Genomic DNA, 20,901 nt, shown 5'->3' with positions numbered 1-20,901 from the left:
TGACCTCCTTTCATTCACATGGCGCCCGGGTAATGAAGGCGTAGACACGGAGGAAGTCTTAGTGCGTCTTTATTCTTTCCTTCACGTACTCTAACTGCCCCTCCCTTTCCGGCCAAACCCCACTCCACGTGATCCTAGCGACATCATGCGCTGTAGTGGTTTACCGGTCGAATGATCTGCCAATCCAGCATCAGGCAAACTGCCGTCTGCACTCCTTGCACTCTCTCGCTCACAACACCCAATAGTGCTCAGAACTCTCAACCCTGCAAAGACAGGGTACAGTGAGAGCTCTCACGCTATAGGCCGTAGACTGGCGTGGATTGCTGCACACTAGATGCCTTGGTATTACTTGCCAGGCATCTAGCAGCACACAAAGTCAATCGGGAGCATATGACACAGACACAGAGGCGGCTCACTATCCCTCCCCGACTCCCCTGTTGCTATCCTGCTGTCTAAAGTCTCGCAAGCAATGCGCAGCCCTCGCCTGTGCTCACGGGATGTTGTTCGCCTCTGCAGTCCATGCCTGGAGGATTCGAATTAGGATTAGAGAAAAGACCCTCTCTGCGTTTGTTGGTGTCAAGCCGCACTGCTGAATGCACAGTAACACAGAGCAGTCAGAAGCCTCTTCCGACGCTCTGACTTGAATGTGTTCATTTATATATTTGTATCTACCTTAACAAATAGGTATGTTGGCTTTCTGTCTTTAGATCTACCAAACACTGAAAACCTTTGAAAATTCTGCAAACAATAATAAATGGTGAACATTTTAGAGTGGGGCTGCATAATGTATTTCACATTAGAATTAATTCAATACAGGACGTGTGGCATTCGCACAGGCATTCATTAGTAAATGTCTCTTATACATAACTAGTGTTCAGAGCTAAAACGCCTAAATAAGAACTTGAAGGAGGAGTGATGACCTTGTCTAAACCAGAGAGGTTGCTAATCAATTACAGGGAGTCCGGAAAGATCAGAAAAATGCATCTTTCGTAACGTGAAACTGAGTTATCGTTTTACCCACATTAGCCTAACAAGGGCAAGTTTGTATTCATGCAGTACAGGTATATTAAACAAGACGTTGTAGAGAGTTTACATTAAGTGTGATTTAAATGTATGTGCTTTTCCATCACATTATTTGGTCTGGAAAACGGCCACTAACCCTGCAACGTTTCTTTTTCTTAGAAAAGGCACATTGAAGCTTTACCGCTATATGAACGTGCGTTAAAGATTTACGAAGACACCCTGGGTCGTATGCATCCCAGAGTGGGGGAAACGCTGAAGAATTTGGCTGTGCTTAGGTAAGGTCACACGTGTATGCTTCCTCCCCACCCCTCAGTCACCGTAGAGCTCTACCATACCAAAGCCAGTTACGAAAACGCACTGAATGTTTCACAGGTGGCTGGAGAGATGTTTTACTCACCAGAAATGCTGCCTTCTGCATGATCTGGCTTGTCAAACCTTTCAATATGTGAGTCCAAGTGGTTTTTAAAATGTTTTATTTTTCAATCACATAAGAATAACAATTAAAAGGTACGATCATACAGTGCCAGAACGGGCGCATGCATCAGATAAAAGAAAATGACCAAGGTCTCCTTGCACCACAAAAGAAAGCGTTTCACAACACAACAAACACACACCCAAGGCTAAGAACAGAACATGGCCAGCCATTACGCAATAAAACAAAACAGAACAACTCCCATACCAAACCCCGGGCACCGCCTCTCGCCCCCCAAACAAAAAGCCCAAAAAAAGCAGTCCACCCAGAGTCGGAGTAAACTAAAGTGTTTTAACAGTGAAGGTGTGATCACCAGACCCGGGTGTCTGTTGCAAAACCCATGGAGTGGAACCCACTCCCGAACAAATCTGGAGAGGCGGCCTGTGCTTTAATGCCCAAACCTTTTCCACTGAGGCTATATCCCAAAGCGTATACCGCCACATATTGAGCTGGGGACCTTAAACCAACCTCCAATTTCTGGCTAAAGCCACTGTGGCAGTAACCAACAGATGGGTAAAGAGAGAGGAGACCGCCCCAGACTTGGGATACACACCCTCCCAAGCCTGTCGCAGAAGAATGACCAACCGGTGCATGGGCAGTGCAGCACTGTTATTTCCTTAATGCGAGACAGAACCTCCTCCTAGCATAGTTGAGCCTTCCCACAGGTCTCCCAGGCCCCAGAGTTAAGCCATCACATGTGGGGGATCATCGGGCCAATTTTGTGCAGGCAAACTGGAGTCATATACCACTTATACAAAATTTGATAACAACATTTCTTATTCATTACACATTTAGAAGAAGTACTAGCCTTTTGCCAGATCCTTCCCCAAGTTTCCCCTGAGACCAGGCCCTGGAAATCCCTCTCCAATTGGGCCATGTAGGGGAGGATCTCCTTCTCAACCACATATAAAATATAGTGTAGAGATCTTCTGACCCGTGAACCCTTCCCCCATCTTAGCTTCCAGAGCTCTGGGCTGACGTGTGCCGGCCCTGAGAGTCGCAGGATGAGAAATCCAATGTCGTAAGTGCACAGAACCGTTTCTGCAACCTGAAAGCACTCCTTACACTTTACAAAAGATGGAGGGCCCTGTTACGATAAGATTGAGAAAGATAAGTGAGAGCCCTGTGTCGTTGAGACCAGAAAGCCTCTGGTCTAAGCCGCAGGGTAGGTAAAATGTGGATTGTGAAAGGGCCCAACCCAAACCGGTTCCCGCATTGTCTCTGCGCCTTATCCCAATAATACAGGCAGGCGAGCGTGGTGGAAAGCGGGGGCCCAAACCGCTCTGTGGTAGTACAGGGCTAGGATTGGAGAACACACAACTTGAGCTCCATGACCGCCTGTTCCACTTATTTCCATCGAGCCGGTTGGGACCCTGGAGACCAATCCAGCATATGTGCCAAATCTGCCGCCAATATATAATTCCTATGGGTTGGCGCATTGAGATCCTCCCTGACCTCACTCGCCTGCAGAACCCGAATTCCCACACTAGGCTTCTGCCCCTCTCAAATACATTTCTTCAGTTTCCCCTGTAGACCCAGAACCTCAATGTGGGGAATCTGCACCGTTAAAATGAACATCCTTAGAGAAACCGTCTAAGGATGTTCATTTTAATAATGGTAATCCGATCTAACCAAGAGATTTCCAAGTTCTCCCACCTCTTAAAGTCATCTACCAGCAACCGGAAAAGAGGTGGAACGTTAGCCCCATAGAGTGAAGCACAAAAGGGTCTAAGCTTAATGCCCAGATAATCAATCTCTTTCCCGCTCCATCGAAATTGAACCTCTGTCTAATGATATTGAGCGTAGCCAAGGAATCCAAGACATTGAGCCCCACAGATTTGACCTCTCGGAAAGCCTGTAGTTCGAGCACGAGTATGGGAAGAGTGCAAAGTATCCACCAACATCATCACCAAAATGTCACCAGCATACATTGGAAGAGGTTATATTAATAAGTGATAGCTGACCCTGAGAGTGATGTGTTATCTACTTTTGACCTTTTAGTAAATTGATATGAGCAGAATTAATTGATAACTTAAGTACTTTTTTTGTGATGGTTTTAAATGGATTATGCTGTATTGTATTATTGTAATTTATTGGGTAATACTGGAATTTAGCATTGTGCGTACTGGAATATGTATTATTCTATAACTGTAATATGTAAAATATGTGATTTGTACTGATGTGCTTTTATGGTATTGCTACAAAAATAAAACTGAACTGAACGTATGCTCAGCTTGCCCCACTGGAATCGCTCATATATCAGCATTCAGCCAGAGTGGCCTCCCCAAGCATTCCATTATTAGGGCAAATATTAATGGGGAGAGATGACAACCCTGATGTGTGCCTCTAGAAATACCTATTGGCTGGGAACGCCAACCATTGATCCGAACCCTCGATCTAGGGAATTGGTATCCTGCCATCACAAACCCAATAAATCTGGGTCCAAAACCAAGCTCCCGAAGTATAAAACTCCATTCAACCCAATGAAACTCTTTATTGGCGTCAAGCGCCAACAGCCTCATGTGAATGCCTGCCCGGTTACTATACTTCATAACATTAATTGCACATCTAATATTGTCAAGGTTATTGTGCTCTGATTTGAAGCCAGTCTGGTCTGGATCTAAAATTGACAGAAGCACCTCTGCAATCTATACGAAAAAGCGTTCGCATAAACCTTTGCATCCATGTTGGGCAGAGAAATTCGGTGGTATGAATCGTTTGCAGCAGGGTCCAGCCCTGGCTTCAAAATAAAAGAATTCACTGATTTCCCCATGGTTACCTGTCACCTTTCATGGATGTTATGTTAATTTGTACTGTCAATAGGGGCAGCGAGCTAGTTGATTCTGGAAAGTTTTATAGAACATTGCCATCAAGCCCCAGGGTCTTCAAGGGAGGAAGGGATATAATTTCCTTCTTAACCTCCTCTCCCGTGATAGGACACTCCAACTCATCGCAAACAAATATCAAGCTCTTAGGGAGGTTGTCCTTCTTAACAAATTCCAATGTCACCACCGGGAGAGAGCCTCTGCTGTCTGCAGCCACCGATAAAATAATGAAAAAGTGTCCAGATCCCCCCATCGTCATATTGAGTAGCACCCTCCGTGTCCAGGACACACTCCGTTTCTGAAGTTAATTTGATGAAGCTTGTAGGTCAGCATCTTACTGATCTTATTTCTCTGCACGTAGTAAAATTGTTTCATGCGGAAAAGGGAAGTTACAGTCTCCGCCGCCAAAAATGCCTCGAGTTCGGCTGTAGGCATTCTCGCCTCCCGGTATGCCATCCTAGACCCCAGTTACGAAAGAATGGTCTCCTTCTCGCATCAGGCTAATTGTCTCTCCCCTAATAACCCCTTTAATACATACCAAACCACCTCCTGCAGCAACCCAGAACCGGGGTTCATCCAAAAATAACTGGTAATCACCTCTATTTCACTGCGAAATACACGATACTGAAGGAGCAATTATAAATCCGCCATTCTCTTTCAGGAGGATACACCGCTCTCGGAATTCTGATTGAAGCCAAAACTGGAGTATGATCGGAGAACACTTTAGGCTCGATAGTAACATTCTCCACACAAGGGACCAGTGAGGAAGAAAACAAAAAGAAATCTATCCTGGAGTGACCGCCATGCAAGTGCGAAAAATGTGTATAATCGCTCGCTCTCCATCCCATGAAGCTCCCTAGATAGCAACACTAACCAGTAGCAAAATCTGCAATAGGAGAGCCCCCACATTCCCAACCCAAGCCATCAGGGCCTCAGCCTGGGACATCGGCTGCAGTCCATCCAACAGGGCAGCCCCAGTCTTGTGGAACCCCTGGATCCACCAGTCCTTTTCCGCCCCCTCGGCCTGCCATATCTCGACCAGGGGCCCACCCATGGATGACAGGAGCAAGTAAGATCAGAGGATTCAGCTATGACAGTTCCAGATTGGAAGACAATGCACCGCTCGCTGCAGGATCATTGATGAGCGTCACCTCCTGCATGTTCTTGATCACCTTCCGTTCATCATCGACCTCACAGATCACAGCACAAGGGAAGCCCCATCTGTACTTAATCTCCCTTTGCCTTAGCCAAGTGGTGAAGACTCCGAACTCCCTCTTTTTAGCCAAAGTCACCAAAGCCAAATCCTGAATGAGCTTTAACCTGACCACATTGTAAGAGAATTGCCCCTGAGAGCGGGCCTCCTGCATTAACTTGTCCTTGAGTTTGTAAAGGTGAACCCTTGTCAGGACATCCGGGATAAAGGTATTCTCCTGTTGAGCCGCTGAGACCTGGTGCGTGCGCTCCAACTCTCCACTGGTACTTGGACACCGGAGCTTGAAAGAAGTTTGCAAAACAGTTCCTGAACTAAGGCTGCAGCTCCTTGATATGGACCGGTATGCCCAGAAATCATATATTATTCCTCCAGGACATATTGTCTGCATCCTCCTGGTGATCATGTAGAAGCCTTTGCTGTTCCTCCAGCACAGTGATCCTATTTTTGTTGTGCCAGATTGAGCAAGAATGGGTCATGGTCCTAAGTGGAGAAGACACCCTCACGGCATCTTGCACTCTCCAAGATGGCCACAGGTTGGCTCACATTTTGTGAACTGCAAGAAGCTGTCTAGCGCTCCTCCAAGATGGCGACCGTTATCTGAAAACCTCACAACTAAGTGTTGGCAGCCGTTCAGATTCTGTGTCGCTTCTTTTTCCTGAAGCCCCGACGCTGTGAGTAGTTACTTTCTGCTGTTCTGCCTCCTGTTGTTCTCCCTTATTCCTCACCCTCTGTTGGGCGTTGTAGTTTTTCCTTGCCGTTCCGCGGCTCCTACGCCATCCTTCTCTCTGTTTCTCTTCTGTTGGCATTCTGCCTTCCCTGCAGCTTTCTTCTCTTCCTTTGAATCCTGATCGCTCCCCGGAATCGCTGCCACCTCCCTCACGGCTTCCACGCTCATTCAGCTGTTCTTCCCTCTTCCTTGTCACATTGCCGTTTTCAGCTGAACTCCTCCTCCTCGCTTTCACAGCGCTTCCCGCCGTACTCATTTGTCCTCGATTCTGGGGATACAGTTCGTAGTTCAGGCTTCTGTCTACATCGCCTTCACTGCTGACTGCGTTTACCCAACAGCTTCAGCCCTGAAACTCTACTGCAGTCTACATATCTGGGCAACGTTCACCAAGAAGACTGGGTTTTCCCCTTAACAGGGTTTTTTCCTATTTAAGGGTCTTGCCCCTTTCGGTTTCCTTTGTCGCCCTTCCTGCCATAAGGGCTCATGGGGAACTGTGAGCGACGGTCCTTCCTCATCACATCATCGCATCTGTGGATTCACAGGTCAGTCCTTCCACCTCCCTGATGGTCGTAATAATTTTCAAACGGTGACAGATCATAACTAATCTCACACATGGTGTTTTCAACCTCGTCGATCCACGCCTCATTCTCCTCCACCCTTTTATCCATAGTGCCAACTTTCTGGATGAATTCCGCGACAGAAGACTGAAACTCTCACTTGATTTCCATGAGCATCTGCTCAAGATCCTGCTTCGTTCCAAGAGCATTCGATTTGGCCTCTACCCCTGAGACCGCCTTAACCAGCGTTTCTGCAGAAGACTCCGGTTTCAGCAGCCATTCTTGAGTATGCTTCATGGCCATAAAGTCACCTGGGTTCTTTGCCTTGGCTGCCATTCCCATAGGTGGGCAGCAGGTCCACACCACTTTGCACTGCAATGCAAGTACAAGGCCATTTCAGCAGACTCCCTGGAGGCGTAGGCGTAGAAGCAGCCGGAGCGAGAGTCAGTCGTAAGTAGGCACCTTTCACCACACCAGGCAGAGGAGAGAGACTCCCAAAATCCCCAAGTCATGAGAAGGCACCGAAGGTAAGATGATTGCTGCACCAAGAGGAATAAGATCAAGGAGGCTGATGGAGGATAAAAGTCCAATCAGGTTCCACTAAGCTCCGAGAGGGCCCTTAGGAAGCAGTCGAACCCCCTGGACCCTGGAGAAGCGGAACTGAATGTTTGGAAGAGGCCGGAACTGCAGGAATCCCAAAAAGTGTCAGAGTTCATGGCCGGGCCCCCCAGCATGTACCTCGATGCAGTCGCTCTACTCGGGTGCCCCCAAGATGGGTGATCCCAAAAGGGAGGCAGGGCAGGAGTGAAACCACATACTCCCCTGTCTCCACCCCCATCCAGTATGAGCAGATTCAGGAGGGGACGCCCATAGAATTATTAGGGGGCCTCCACAAGGGTGGCCACCAGGATCACTGGATCAATGAGCCCCATTTGGCCCCAGCAGGTTCCCTCATCTCCATCGTACATGGAGCGCTGGAGCGCACAGTTCAAGGCAGCCATTTGGGCAAGGCAGCCATTTTGGGCTTGACCGCCTCTCGGGATGAAAGTCCTCCGCTCACCTCGGTACCGCTCATACTGAGGCGGGCGCTAAGCTTGCGGGACCCAGGCTGCTACCACAGGCTTCACTGAGTTGCCATAAGACTGAGACACGTCCTCCTTCGGCACCCAGATAAGCCTGTCCCCGGTAATGTACATTTGTTTTTTTAAGCTTGTCCCAGAAAGACGTAGCACAAAAACCTTTTCTCCTCCCTAAAAATCTTGTGCTGCTACACACTCAAATTTGCTTTTTTAGTGCTTGTGAGAAGTTACTTAACATAATGCATAGTTTTTGTCCCTATGCAAATTGTGTAGTGGTGTACAGTCCCTTTGCTCTGTGATCAGAACCTTCCCTATGGTCCTTCCGCAAAGGACTGAAAACCTGGCTCTTTGGCCAAAGTATCTAGAAACATAATCATTGTCATCTAGCCTCATCTACTAGATCACAACTTGCACTCTACTATACCAATGCTTTCATATTATGCAACCCTACGTTCGACAAGGATCAATGCATGGCCACCAATGCAGGTTGGCTGAGGTCCGCCCAGCAGACCATATTCCGGAGGGGACTCAATGACGAGATCAAGGACAAGCTGGCCAGGATAGCACGCCCAGCTACGTTCCAGGAACTGGTATCTCTCTCCCTACAGATTGAATACCGGATGGTGGAAAAAAGGTTGGATCGAAGGAAGACCAGAGGATTAGTTTCCTTACCACCAACTTTACCGAAGCCGCCTGAATAGGTCGCTTTTGAGGAACCCATGCAGATGCGGGCCGCCTGAGGACAACTAACTGCTACTGAACATAACAGAAGAGTACTGGGCCTCTGCATGTACTGCAGGGCTAACACTCATGTTTTGTAGAATTGCCCAGAGGTTCCCCCTCGAAGACAGGGAAACGAAAAACCGTGCTCTGTAACGCTTGTGTATGAGCGCAATACAAATAAAATATATCCTATCATAACCCTGACCCTAAAGGGGGTTCTGGATCGGGGTGTTTGTACAAGTCCCTGTAACCTTACCCAAAAGAATCCCACACAAAATGATAACAGGTGGTTGGTATTTTCAGTGCTACTGGACCTCCTAAACAGGTCGTCCATAGAGGTACAAGCCCTACTGGATTGTGGGGTGGCGGGAAACTTCATGGACTCCTCGTGGGCTGACGAAAGACTCATTCCCAGGGTGAAGATGAGCAAGCCTTTACCAGTTGAAGGAATGGATGGTACACCACTGGTTTCAGGTCCCATAACCCAGGGCACTCACCCCCTCCAGATGAGTATGTTCCTACACACAGAAACAATCTCTTTTTACTTTATTCATAGAGCTCATTTTCCGTTGATATTAGGCAGACACTGGTTACAGCAGCACAACTCTACCATCAACTGGGCTGAGAATACCATACAGTGCCAATCACAATATTGTTCCATGAACTGCAGTATGCCAAACCATGATACTACTGAGTCTACAGCCTAAGCCGCTCTACCAGTCCCTGTGATGATGTGTGTTCTGACTCACTATCCGGGGTTTCAAGATGTATTTGAAGACAGGAGCCTCAGAGAACTTCCTCCTCATCGGGCAGAGGACTGCACCATCGAATGGATGCCAGACGCTGTAGTTCATTTTGGGAGAATATTCCCTTTGTCTCTTCTCGAAAAGGAAGCTCTAAAAAACTACCTGAAGATAAACCTCTAAAACTGTCTAATTAAGGAATCCAAATTGGCAGCAGGTGCATCCTTATTTTTTATTCCTAAGAAGGATACTAAGGAATTAAGACCCTGTATCGATTACCGCGGTCCTAACAGTATTACTATCAGACACATCTATCTGATGCCCCTCATAAGACATTCTGGAAGCCGTTCAAGAGTGACAATTTTCACTAAACTGGACTTAAGGGGAGTATACTGCTGCGAATAAGGCTAGGAAACAAATGGAAGGCTGCATTTAGAACCCCACTGGGTCATTTAAAAAAACAGGTAATCCCGTTCGGCCTTGTAAATGCACCGGCAGTCTTTCAACGCTTCGTGGATAACACCTTTGCAGACGTCCTTTTTCATTCACCGATACTATATCTGGACAACATCCTGATCTTTTCCTCATCCAATGACGAACATATCCAACAAGTCACTGAAGTCCTACAACGTCCTACAACGCTTACGAATGCACAAACTATTGGCCAAACCTGAGAAATGCCTATTCGACGTCTCATCAGTCCCATATTTGGGTTTATTCTTTCGAAAGATGGAGTGCAGATGGATCCCTACAAGAAAAAGGCCATTATGCAATGGGCAGAACCTCGGATGGTAAAAGATATCCAATTCTTCCTTGGGTTGAGAAATTTGTATAGGAAATTAATTCAGAATTTCTCTGACATAGTGTTGCCATAACAGCATTGTTAAAAAGGGACGCCTCTTTCATATGGAACAACGAGGCGGATGCAGATTTTCAGAGACTGAAGACTTCCTTTTGTTCATCTCCTGTCCTCCTCCAACTGGATCAGATTGCACCATTTTATTGTGGACACAGATGCGTCAGGTGAAGCTTTAGGGGCTATATTGCTACAAATCGGAACTGACCAGGAAGAACCTTCAGTGGCCTACTATTCCCGAATACTTACCCCAAGTGAAAGGAACTACTCGGTTCTAAAGAAGGCTATCCTGGCCATTTGCTAGGCCTTTACGGAATGGCGCCATCTCCTCCAAGGTGCTTCACACTCTTTCGTGATGCAAACTGATCACCACAATCTATGAATCCTCCAGCAAATGGAATGTGTGAGAAACCAGAAGGTGTATCAGCCGCTAGTCCCTGGGGATCTGTCATCCAGGTGGCCAGGACACAGCCATCGCTTTTCGATCCAGTTCCTGGGGGTGGACCCGTGTGGGAGGTTCACCTGTGTGAGGGGTCTTTTGGGAGTGGGACACCTCATAGTGAGATGTGATATCCCTCTCCTTGTAACACCTTTACCCCATCCTACTCAGTAGGATATTTGGAAACTTTAGCCCCCTCCCCTTTCCCTTCACAAATACTTTAACATGGAGAGCCTGCTCTTGGAGAAAACACTCGCACCCGAGCATTGTAGTTGACACGTCCCACTACTATGGTCGGGCAAGGTAACCACTCACACCTGACTTCCATTAAGCTTCCCCACATGGATAAAAGGCGGAGCATGAAAGCACACTCTGAGTGAGGCAAAGCACACAAAGGAACAGTGTTTTCCAGACGGCAGAGCGAGGAGAGCAAGACGGCAAACCAAGAAGGCTGTGCAAGGAGGGAGATACACTTGACCTATCCGACAAGAAACTGTTACTTTCCAGAGTCCTTCAGATCAGGGGCGTTGCTAGGTCTGGAAAAGACCCGGGGCTAAGCTGATGTCGGAACTGTTGGGACTGGGGGCTAGCTAGTCTTTTGGCTGTAGCTCCTGAGATTCTATCCGGGGCTACAACCAAAAGATCAGGGGCTATAGCAACGCCCCTGCTTCAGATTAAAAAACATAAGGCCAGGAAACCAGACTGAAGAATCCTGCATTGTGTTGGTCGGAGATACCCAGGGCCCTCCTGCATGGCTGACTGAGTCGGGGAGGAACAGCAGCCGCCTTGGTACCACCTTTGGCTCAAGGATCTAAACAGCACCAGACAAATCAACACAGCCGGTGAGTTGGGGAGACTGATGCAAGACCGGTCTGTGTTGAAGTCAAGGTTGCAAGCAGCAACATTGTATAAAGAGCAAAAGAACGGAGATTGGTAACGCTTGTGATGAAAGATCCAAGGAAATTTACACTCACCTGGTATCCACAGGGACGCCACCCAGCTGGGTTACTCGCTGGTATGCTTCTCAGCTTTGCCCTGATGTGGTCTGCGGGGAAGGTTCTGCCTGAAAATACAGGAGGACTGTTTTCAAGATTGACCGACTGGGGTAAGTATCCTCCCTCCACTTTCAGTCCCTCAGGCGCCCTCTCCTCACCTTGTGGTAGAATCAGGCCTGCTCTCCGTCCTGCCTTCTTTGCAGGGGCGTGTTGTCTTTCATGGGCGAGTGCGGTCCAGTTACTTCACTGACGCCGGCCCGTTTGATATTGTTCAGGTAGGTCTTATTGCTGTTCTTTAGTTTTATTGCTATCCTGCATGCCTTTCTTTGTTTAAAATGTCTCTTTTTTCTCCCTTAGGTATGCGGAGCTTCAGCGCGGCGAACTGGCTTGGTTAAGACCCGCTGGTAAATGATGGCGCATTAAGAGCGCTATGATGCGGTAAGTAAGCGCTATGCGCAGCGGTGCAAAGTCTTGCCTTTGCTAACCTGTGTTTTCCTTCCTTGTAGGTCGCGGTGTTCTTCAGCGCAAGTGGAATGTCCGGAGTAGTGCCAGCCGAGAGGCGACCAGCCAGGTAAGCCTTTTGAGCAGTTCGTAATTTGTAAATGTTTACAGCTTTCTTTAATGTTGCCTCTATCTTCCTCTTTCAGGTCGTTCTGTCCGGGAGGCGTGCAGATTCGAGGAAGCTGTTCTCAGTAGCTGCGGGTGTTTAAAGATGAAGACTGCAGGTAAGATGCTGCTGATAATAATGTTCCTTTTGTCTCCTTGCAGGTTCTGCTTCTCCGAGGTTCGAGGGAATAGCTGGACACGGTGAGCGTCACGTTGCAAGCTGCAAAGTAACACAAAGCATGTTCTGCAGTCAGGGTGTGGTTTATATAGCCCAGGTAAAGTAGTTCCAGTCCTGCCACACCCAAAACACTAGACCGCAAAGCTTGGTTCTTACGAACCAAGCTATGTGGATGCCTCCATGTTGGCTGACAATACAATAAAGTAGTTCCCAAGCACATTGTTGTTCATGGTGTATGAGCCTGGCGCCGTAGGCGCCAGGACTGGCCCCATGAGGGCTTTTGAAGAGGATGCCAGGCTCTAGAGGCCCGAGTCCTGACTCCACCTGGCCAATGGGTTTGCCAGAGGGGGTTTTGGGGAGGGTTGTGACAGCAAGCTTAATTGCTGATGAATGTTTGAACTTTACCAGAAAGATACCATACCAGTGACAAAGTGGACCGGCAAAGGCAAGTGTGCTCAATCGAAGGTCTCTGAGGTATCCAGCCAAGAAGTGGCAGAAGCGAAAGTAAAGTAAAAGATGAGAAATTAAGTGAATCAAAGGGGTCCTGCGACGATTTAAGCAAAATCCATCGCACAATCGAAAGTCTTTGATTTTTGATACAAGGAGGAAAGCTTAGAAAGTGAATTTATAAGGGGTCTGAGCCTGAATGAGGGAGACCAATGGTGAATATTGTGCTTAAGGGGCCCAAGCCTGAACGAGGGAGACCAATTGTGAAAATTGTGTTAAAGGGAGTCCCATGGTGAACAGTGGACCCAAGAACTTGTGAATGTCAAAATCCTGATAAGAAAGGAACTTTTGGCACTTGTTTGTTATGTCAAGCTCTCTGCAATAAGAGATTTTGGCGCAGAATTCCCTGATATCTAGGCTTTGAACTGTATCCTCTTGGAGGAGAAACCAGAGTATGTGTGAAGCTCAAGTATGCCATCTTGTCCTTTTGCTGAAAACGTGGGGAAGGGAAGCCAACTGCTCATCTATCCTGCATATCATTTCTTGAACACTTTTCTTTTTAGATACATTGTTTTTAGAAGTAAGGATTGGCAATAGGCTAATTAATATAGGGCCTTTTATTTTTGACTACGATATTATTAATTATTTGATGGTCGTAGCTTGCTCCCATCCTTAGATTTAGGGTTAGATTCCAGGGAACTGAAAGACTCCTCCTCAGAAGACATTCATACTAAAAATTATACCTTTCTACATGAAGTCAAGACGACCTATCAGTTGGAAAGCCAGACTGCTATCGAGGAACATGATGCCCTTCTTTTCCATGAAGCAAGATTGTACATTACCACTACTGACCTCCAAACAATGGTGATGTCATGGTGTCACAACAACATGTCAGCAAGTCATCTTGGACCTAACAGCTCGTTTCTTCTGGTGGCCAACAATCAAAAAGGATGTGCGACAATAAGTGGCTTCCTGTCCTCGCTGTGCCCAAAGCAAATACACAACTGCCAAACCGCAGGGTCTTTTGCAACAGGACACCACTACAGATTTCATTGTTGAACTACCACCATCCAAAGGGTACCCAACCATAATGGTTACTGTGGACTCATTCAGTAAAATGGCACACTTCTCCCCTCTTCAGGGGCTACTCACAGCTCCTCAAATGACTTCAGTCTTTCGTCATTACATCTTCAGATTACACAGCCTTCCAGACCCAATAGTCTCCGACAGAGGATCACACTATACATCAACTGAAAACTGGTCCAACCTGTTGCCCATTGGAGAGTTTGCATACAATAAAACCAAACATACAGCTACTGGTTTGAGTCAATTTTTCGGCACTTATTGATACCACCCCAGACACCTCTCTACCACCGCCTTGCCTTTCACTAAAGTGCTGTCTATAGATGTCCTGCTAGAACGCCTCACTCAAGCCCATAAGGAAGCCTCTCAGATCTTGACAAGAAGCAAGGAGATGTATTAAACCTATGTTGATCAGAACAGAAGAAGTGCCCCCGCAGTGGGAGGTTGGTATAAGGTTTGTTTGTCAACAAAATACCTGCCAAGGTGGATGCGTTTGTCTAAGTTGTCACCACGCCATCTAGGTCCCTACAAGAGTATTGCCAGAATCAATCCAGTGGCCTTCAAGTTACGGCTCCCAAAGACGATGAACCACACCCACCCAGCCTTTCATTCTTCACTTTTAAAGACCTTCATCCCTGACAAATTCCTTCGAAAAAAAGACAAGAACTTTCTTTCCAACACTGAACCAGAGGTGTATGAGGTTGCACGGATCATTGGCTCCCGTTACAAGTACGGAACCCTATGTTATATAGTTCACTAGAAGGGATACACGGATGCAGGAAGGACTTGGGCTCCAGTACGGAACATACATGCGCCCCGATTACTTCAACAATTCCATCTCCGCAATCCGGGGAAACTAGGAGGAACCAGGTTGAGAAGCGGTTATACTGTCATGATTCCCCGATGGAGCGTCTGGAGACTCTGGCGGCTATCTTCCGGGTTGGTCCTGTCATGTAAACACTGACGTGTGACAATCGTTAGTCTTTTTCAAGATGGCCACCTATATTAACATTGCAATACAACGGCTCGGAGCGTTGCAACCCTCAATCTTTGGCGGGTCAGATGCTGTCCTTGAGCATTCTTGCTTTGTCCTTCCTTCTCCCTCTTCTGCTTTCTTGCTACCTACCCCCACACTACTCCTGGCACACTCTTACTTCTCAGAGGCTTCCTTGGTTCCCAGAGCTCTGATCCTTACCTGCCTGCTCCAGGCACCTAGTGTTCGTTTGTGCCTCTCCTCGACCACTTCTTCTGAGTTTTGGCATTCCACTGGAAGTTTATGATCAGCGCACAGGACAATGCGGAACGTGTACCAAAACAAAACCTAAGGGTTTTGTTTGGGATGCAAGGCTTTTTTTCCCTGTGGGCTGTTCCCTGAAAGTCCAACCAGCCGTGGTTGTTTTGCAACCGGGTGCCGTGGCTTCCTAGGGCATAGACCCTACCTCTTCTCCAGCCGAAAGACACTCAAAGATACAAAGACAAAGAGGAGAAAGGACCGTTTGCGCACACTCACAGGACATACCAGGTGAGGAAATTAATCAGGATACAACCCTTCTTGAGGGATCTGAAAGTTACTATGAAACTCCACAGCCTGAGAGTAATAAATAAAAAAGTATGCATTTTGTTTGGTACAGTTTTATCTTTTATTTAGTTTCATGTTCACCTCATTATTTTACCAATATTGTTGTTGCCTAATAAGAGGTTGTTTTGTTTTCTGAGTGAGATAAAACCTTACCAAAAAGAAGATACAAAATATATATATATATATATATATATATATATATATATATATATATATATATATATATATATATATATATACACACACACCCTGGTGGAAATTTCAGTTGACAAGTTACCACAGTTGTAGCACTGCAAATAAGACAATTTCACTTAACTCAAGAACTGCATTGGAGCTGGTTAGTAGTTTCTAATTGTGCCTGTTGTTTTCAGTTGTTATTTGAGTTAAATCAGTAGAATCCCTTGTTTTCTGCTGGACAGTAATAGTTAAACGTCCAAAATCCCATATGCTGTCTGAAACCAGTAAAAGCTTCTGGCAACCAGTCAACTGGAATAACTGCAGGGTAAATGTATCTGTATCTAATTGGTTATATGCACAGAATGAATGCATATATTTCATATGAACTGTACACAGTGTATGAGTTTTGCCGTTCATACATTACACAAAATCTAAAAACTCACATCAAAGCCAAGTCACAGCTGACTTTGATGTCCATTTTGAGGTAATGGAATACATGTACACTTTTCATAGGAGCTGTACATAGAGCGTATGACTTTTACAGTTTGCACATTACACAATTACCATCTCCTAAAACTCACATCAAAGGCAAGTCGTAGCTTACTTTGATGTAGGTTTTAAGGTGATGAAATAAACGTGCACTTTTCATATGAACTGTAGCAAGAGTTGTATGAGTTTCACAGATGGTACATTACCTAGTTTACATCTGAGAACATACCAAAGTCAGGGCTGACCTTACACTTGCGCCTACTACACATAACGTGTATGTACAACACGTGCTCTCACATGCACCTGTGACACATGCTCCTACGAGACACACTACTACCATAAACATGCTTACAACACACTGACGCACACTCCTATGACATGCTCCTACTGCATGTGCTCCTACGACATGCGATGCTGTGATAAGCACTCCTGCAACACACACTCCTAGGATGCATGTTCCTATGGCATATGCACCTACTACATACGTACCTGCTACACATAACATGTGGACGTATGACAAATGCTTTCACATGCACCTACGACACGTGCACCTTCGAGACATGCTCCTATGACAAACGCTCCTACCACATACTCACACACTTACAGCACCAACTTGAGACACACTCATATGACAGTCTAATGACACACTTCTATGCCACGTCCCCATATGACACGCACACCTACCAGACGTGCTCCTAAAACACATGCTTCTACCACACACACACACACTAATGAAACACACTCCTACAACGCATGCTCCTTCGACACACGCACCTAATAAACACACACTCACTACACATAACGTGCTCTCACATGCACCTATGATGCATGCACCTATGGTATGCGATCCATGCTCCTAGGACACATGCTCCTACGACATGTGCAACACATGCTCCTACAACACTTGCACTGACACACATTCCTACGACATGGTCCTATGAGATGCAATGCTATAACATACGCTCCTACAACACACGCTCCTATAATACATGTTCCTGTTACACGCATACCTACATCTACTGCACATAACATGTAGACTTAAGACATTTGGTCTTTCAACACATGTTCCAACCCACACACTCTTGCAACACACACTCCTGCGGTGCACACACACCACACACTCTTAACTGACATCAAAGGCAAGTTATATGTACTGTACACACAGTGTATGAGTTTAAGAGATCACACATTACACAATTAACATTTACTAAATCAAAGGTACGTGACACCTGACTTTCATGTCAGTTTTAAAGTGATGGAATAAATGTACACTTTTCATACGAACTGTGCACAGAAAGTACACTTTTTACAGTTCTTACATCACGCAATTAACATCCCCCTAAAAACTCACATCAAAGGCAAGGCATAGATGACTTTGCTATGAGTTTTAAGGTGATGGAATAAACAGACCTTTCACATGAATTGTAGCAAGAGGTGCATGAGTTTAAAAATGTTTACATTAAGCAGTTTACATCTGGAAAACACATCAAAGTCAGGGGTTATTTGAAACACACCCCTACTACACATAACATGTGGACGTACAACACGTGTTGTCACATGCTCTTATGACATGTGCCCCCTAGCACACGTGCTCTCTACAGCACGTGCTCCCTACCACACACACTCTTACGACACTTAAGACCAAACACTCCTACGGAATACACTCTGACACACACTCCTATGACACAAGCTCAATAATAGGCGCTGATATAACACGCACTCTTCCAACACACTCCTATAATACATGTTCCTTTGACATGTACACCAACTACACATAACATGTGGATCTACAACACATGCTCCGACGACACACTCTTACGATGCACACTTTTTACAATGCACACTCTGATCCATACACAACACACACTTAAGACACACACTCCTACAGCACGTGCTCCTATGGCACATGCAGTTAATACACATATTCCTACTGCACACGCTCCTACGACACATGCTCCTACAACATGTGCTTCTACTATACATGGTCCTACGACACAGAGGCACCTACATCATAAAATTAACATCTCCTAAAAACCTTCATGAAAGGCAAGTAACTGCTGTCTTTCATATTGATGTTACTTATAAGGGGATGTAATAAATCTACATTTTTCATACAAACTGTACCAAGAAGCCATTGGTTTTCGCAGTTCGTAGATTACTCAATTTACATCTTTTGAAAACTGAAAGGAAAGTCAGGGCTTACTTTGTAGGTTTTCAGATGCTGTAAATTGCATAGAAGTACGATATGGAAAAGATATCTACATCTATTATACATATTACGTATAGGGAACATACAGTGCACAAGCAGAATACGACTCACACTTACCACCCACTCTTATGACACACACTCTAATAACACACACCTACAACACGTGCTCCTATGACATTCGCTTCTACGACACACAGTGCTATGATACATATTCCTATGGCACATATCTACAACACAATAAATGTGGACGTATGACACATGCTCCTTCAGCACATGCTCCAACCACAATCACTCTCATGACACACACTCCTATGACACATGCACCTACTACACATGCCCCTTACTTCACACGGCACATGCTTCTACGACATGCACTCCTAGAGTGCATGATCATACAACGCACATTCCTACAACACATACTCATACAACATGAGCAGAGCTGATGAGTTTTGCAGTTTGTATATTACAAAATTAACATCTCCTGAAAACTCAAATCAAATGTAAGCCAGGACTACATTCGTTGTCAGTTTTTAAGGAGATGGACTAAATGTACACTTTTCATATGAACTGTCCCAAGAGGCGTACGAGTTTCACAGTTCATACATTACACATTTTTTACCTAAAAACTCAAATCAGTCAGGGCTAATTATGATGTTAGTTTTCAGGGGATGCAATAAATGTACTTTTTTCATACCAACTTTAATTTACATCTTTTGAAAACTGACAGTAAAGGCAGGGCTTACTTTGTCGTAAGTCTTCAGGAGCTATAAATTGTATAAAAGTACAAATTGGAGAAGTCGTATACACCTCTCGTAGGTAATATAAACGCACATTAAAGTTGACTTTCATTTGAGCTTTCATATATATAGGAAGCATGCAATGCATGAGCAGAATGGAGGTACATTTTATATTAAAACCCTACATGTACATGTGGATATGAACACTAATAACACAAACTCTTCACCCTCTTTCAACACATGCACCTACAACAAATGCTTATATAGCAGGCGCTCCTACAACATGTGCTCTTACCACACACTGCATGTGCTCCTACCACACACTACATGTGCTCATCCAACACATACTCCTGTGACGTATGCTTCTACAACACACGGTCCTATGACACATCAACGTCTTATCAACGTAAGATCCCTAGTAGCACATTCTACAGAAATCGGTGATTTAATAGAAACAGTGAATTACGACTTCCTAGCAATCACTGAATCCTGGCTGCACCAGGCCCTGCTCTGATGATCGCAGTGCCAACAGGTTATACAATTTTAAGAGAGGATAGAGCTAACACCTGAGGTGTGGGAATAGCAGTTATAGCTAAATCTACACTAGCAATGGGATTAGTAGCTCCTATCATGCTAATTCATGTGCATCCCTGACTATAAAGTTACCTATCTCAGACTCACAAACTATCACTATACACCTAATCTATAGGCCTCCGGGCCCCATTGGCTCCTTTGAAGAGGGCCTATCCATGTTACTATCCGATAACCTAAAAAATGCATCCCAGGTACTCCTACTAGGAGACATGAACTTAGGTTACAATGACCCCAATGATACTGAAGCGACTATCCTCGCCAATGCCTTATCTGAACTTGGCTTTGTACAAAAAGTAACTCGGCCCTCCCAATCTTGACTGGGTGGCCGACCACAACTACAACATCAATATCACCACCATCAGCCCCCAGGCTTGGACGGACCACTCTCTCATAGCCCTCACCATAGACTCCAAAATGATCTATACTTCTAATAACCCAATAGCTCCCGCTATGCCAACTAGAAATAAAAAGAATATAACTTCAGACAGACTCATACTACTTATACTTCCTACTTTAAACTCACTTCCAGACTCACTCAACTCTTCCACCCTAGTGAATATATTCAACGAAGTTGTATTAGCAGCCCTTGATACCATTGCCCCTTTAAAAATAAGGAGCAGTAAGCCACAAGCACATCTAAATGCCTGGTTTACTCCACACCTTAAGTCATTAAGAAAAGAAAAACGAAAAAGTGAATCCATTTGGAGGCTAACACCTTCTGAGGAGAATAAAGCAAACTTTATGAACATCTCCGCTAAATACAAAAATGAAATACGCCGAGCAAAAAAAGAAAGTTTTGACAACAAGATATTACAGGCTAAATCAGGTACGAAGGAACGCTTCGCCATACTAAAGGAATTAGAAAACCCAATCCCTGTACCGGACAACTGTGTCGTAGACAAGCCATGATGCGCTGGCATACAGAAAGCACTCAGACAAAATTGACACTCCAAGTAAAAATTGCCCAAAAAAAACGAAATGTACCAACATCTACTACCCAACCCAGAAATGTACTGAACTTACCTAAACCAGACACCCGCTTCAACTTCAACAAAATTACAATATTAGAAGTTGAAAAAAATAATTCTCTCAAACCCTCCAATTGCAGTGGAGGCCAGTGCCCAGCCCAAATCATAAAAGACGCTGCAAG

At 45.4% G+C, this 20,901-nt stretch overlaps 1 protein-coding gene across 1 annotated transcript in view; it reads left to right on the top strand.

Annotated features, from left to right (window-relative positions):
• Positions 1-20,901, top strand: part of NPHP3 (nephrocystin 3) — a 1,212,810-nt gene that overhangs the window by 1,146,041 nt on the left and 45,868 nt on the right. Inside the window, exon 27 of the mRNA XM_069648695.1 lies at positions 1,183-1,298. Within this exon, the coding sequence (XP_069504796.1) occupies positions 1,183-1,298 (116 nt within the window). The remainder of the gene's footprint in view (positions 1-1,182; positions 1,299-20,901) is intronic.

This window comes from Ambystoma mexicanum, chromosome 2q, assembly GCF_040938575.1.
Source record: "Ambystoma mexicanum isolate Mex_15411 chromosome 2q, UKY_AmexF1_1, whole genome shotgun sequence".
In the NCBI taxonomy this organism is placed as follows: domain Eukaryota; kingdom Metazoa; phylum Chordata; class Amphibia; order Caudata; family Ambystomatidae; genus Ambystoma; species Ambystoma mexicanum.
The sequence above is the reverse complement of the archived record's forward strand: the minus strand, read 5'-3'. Positions and strand labels throughout refer to the sequence as shown.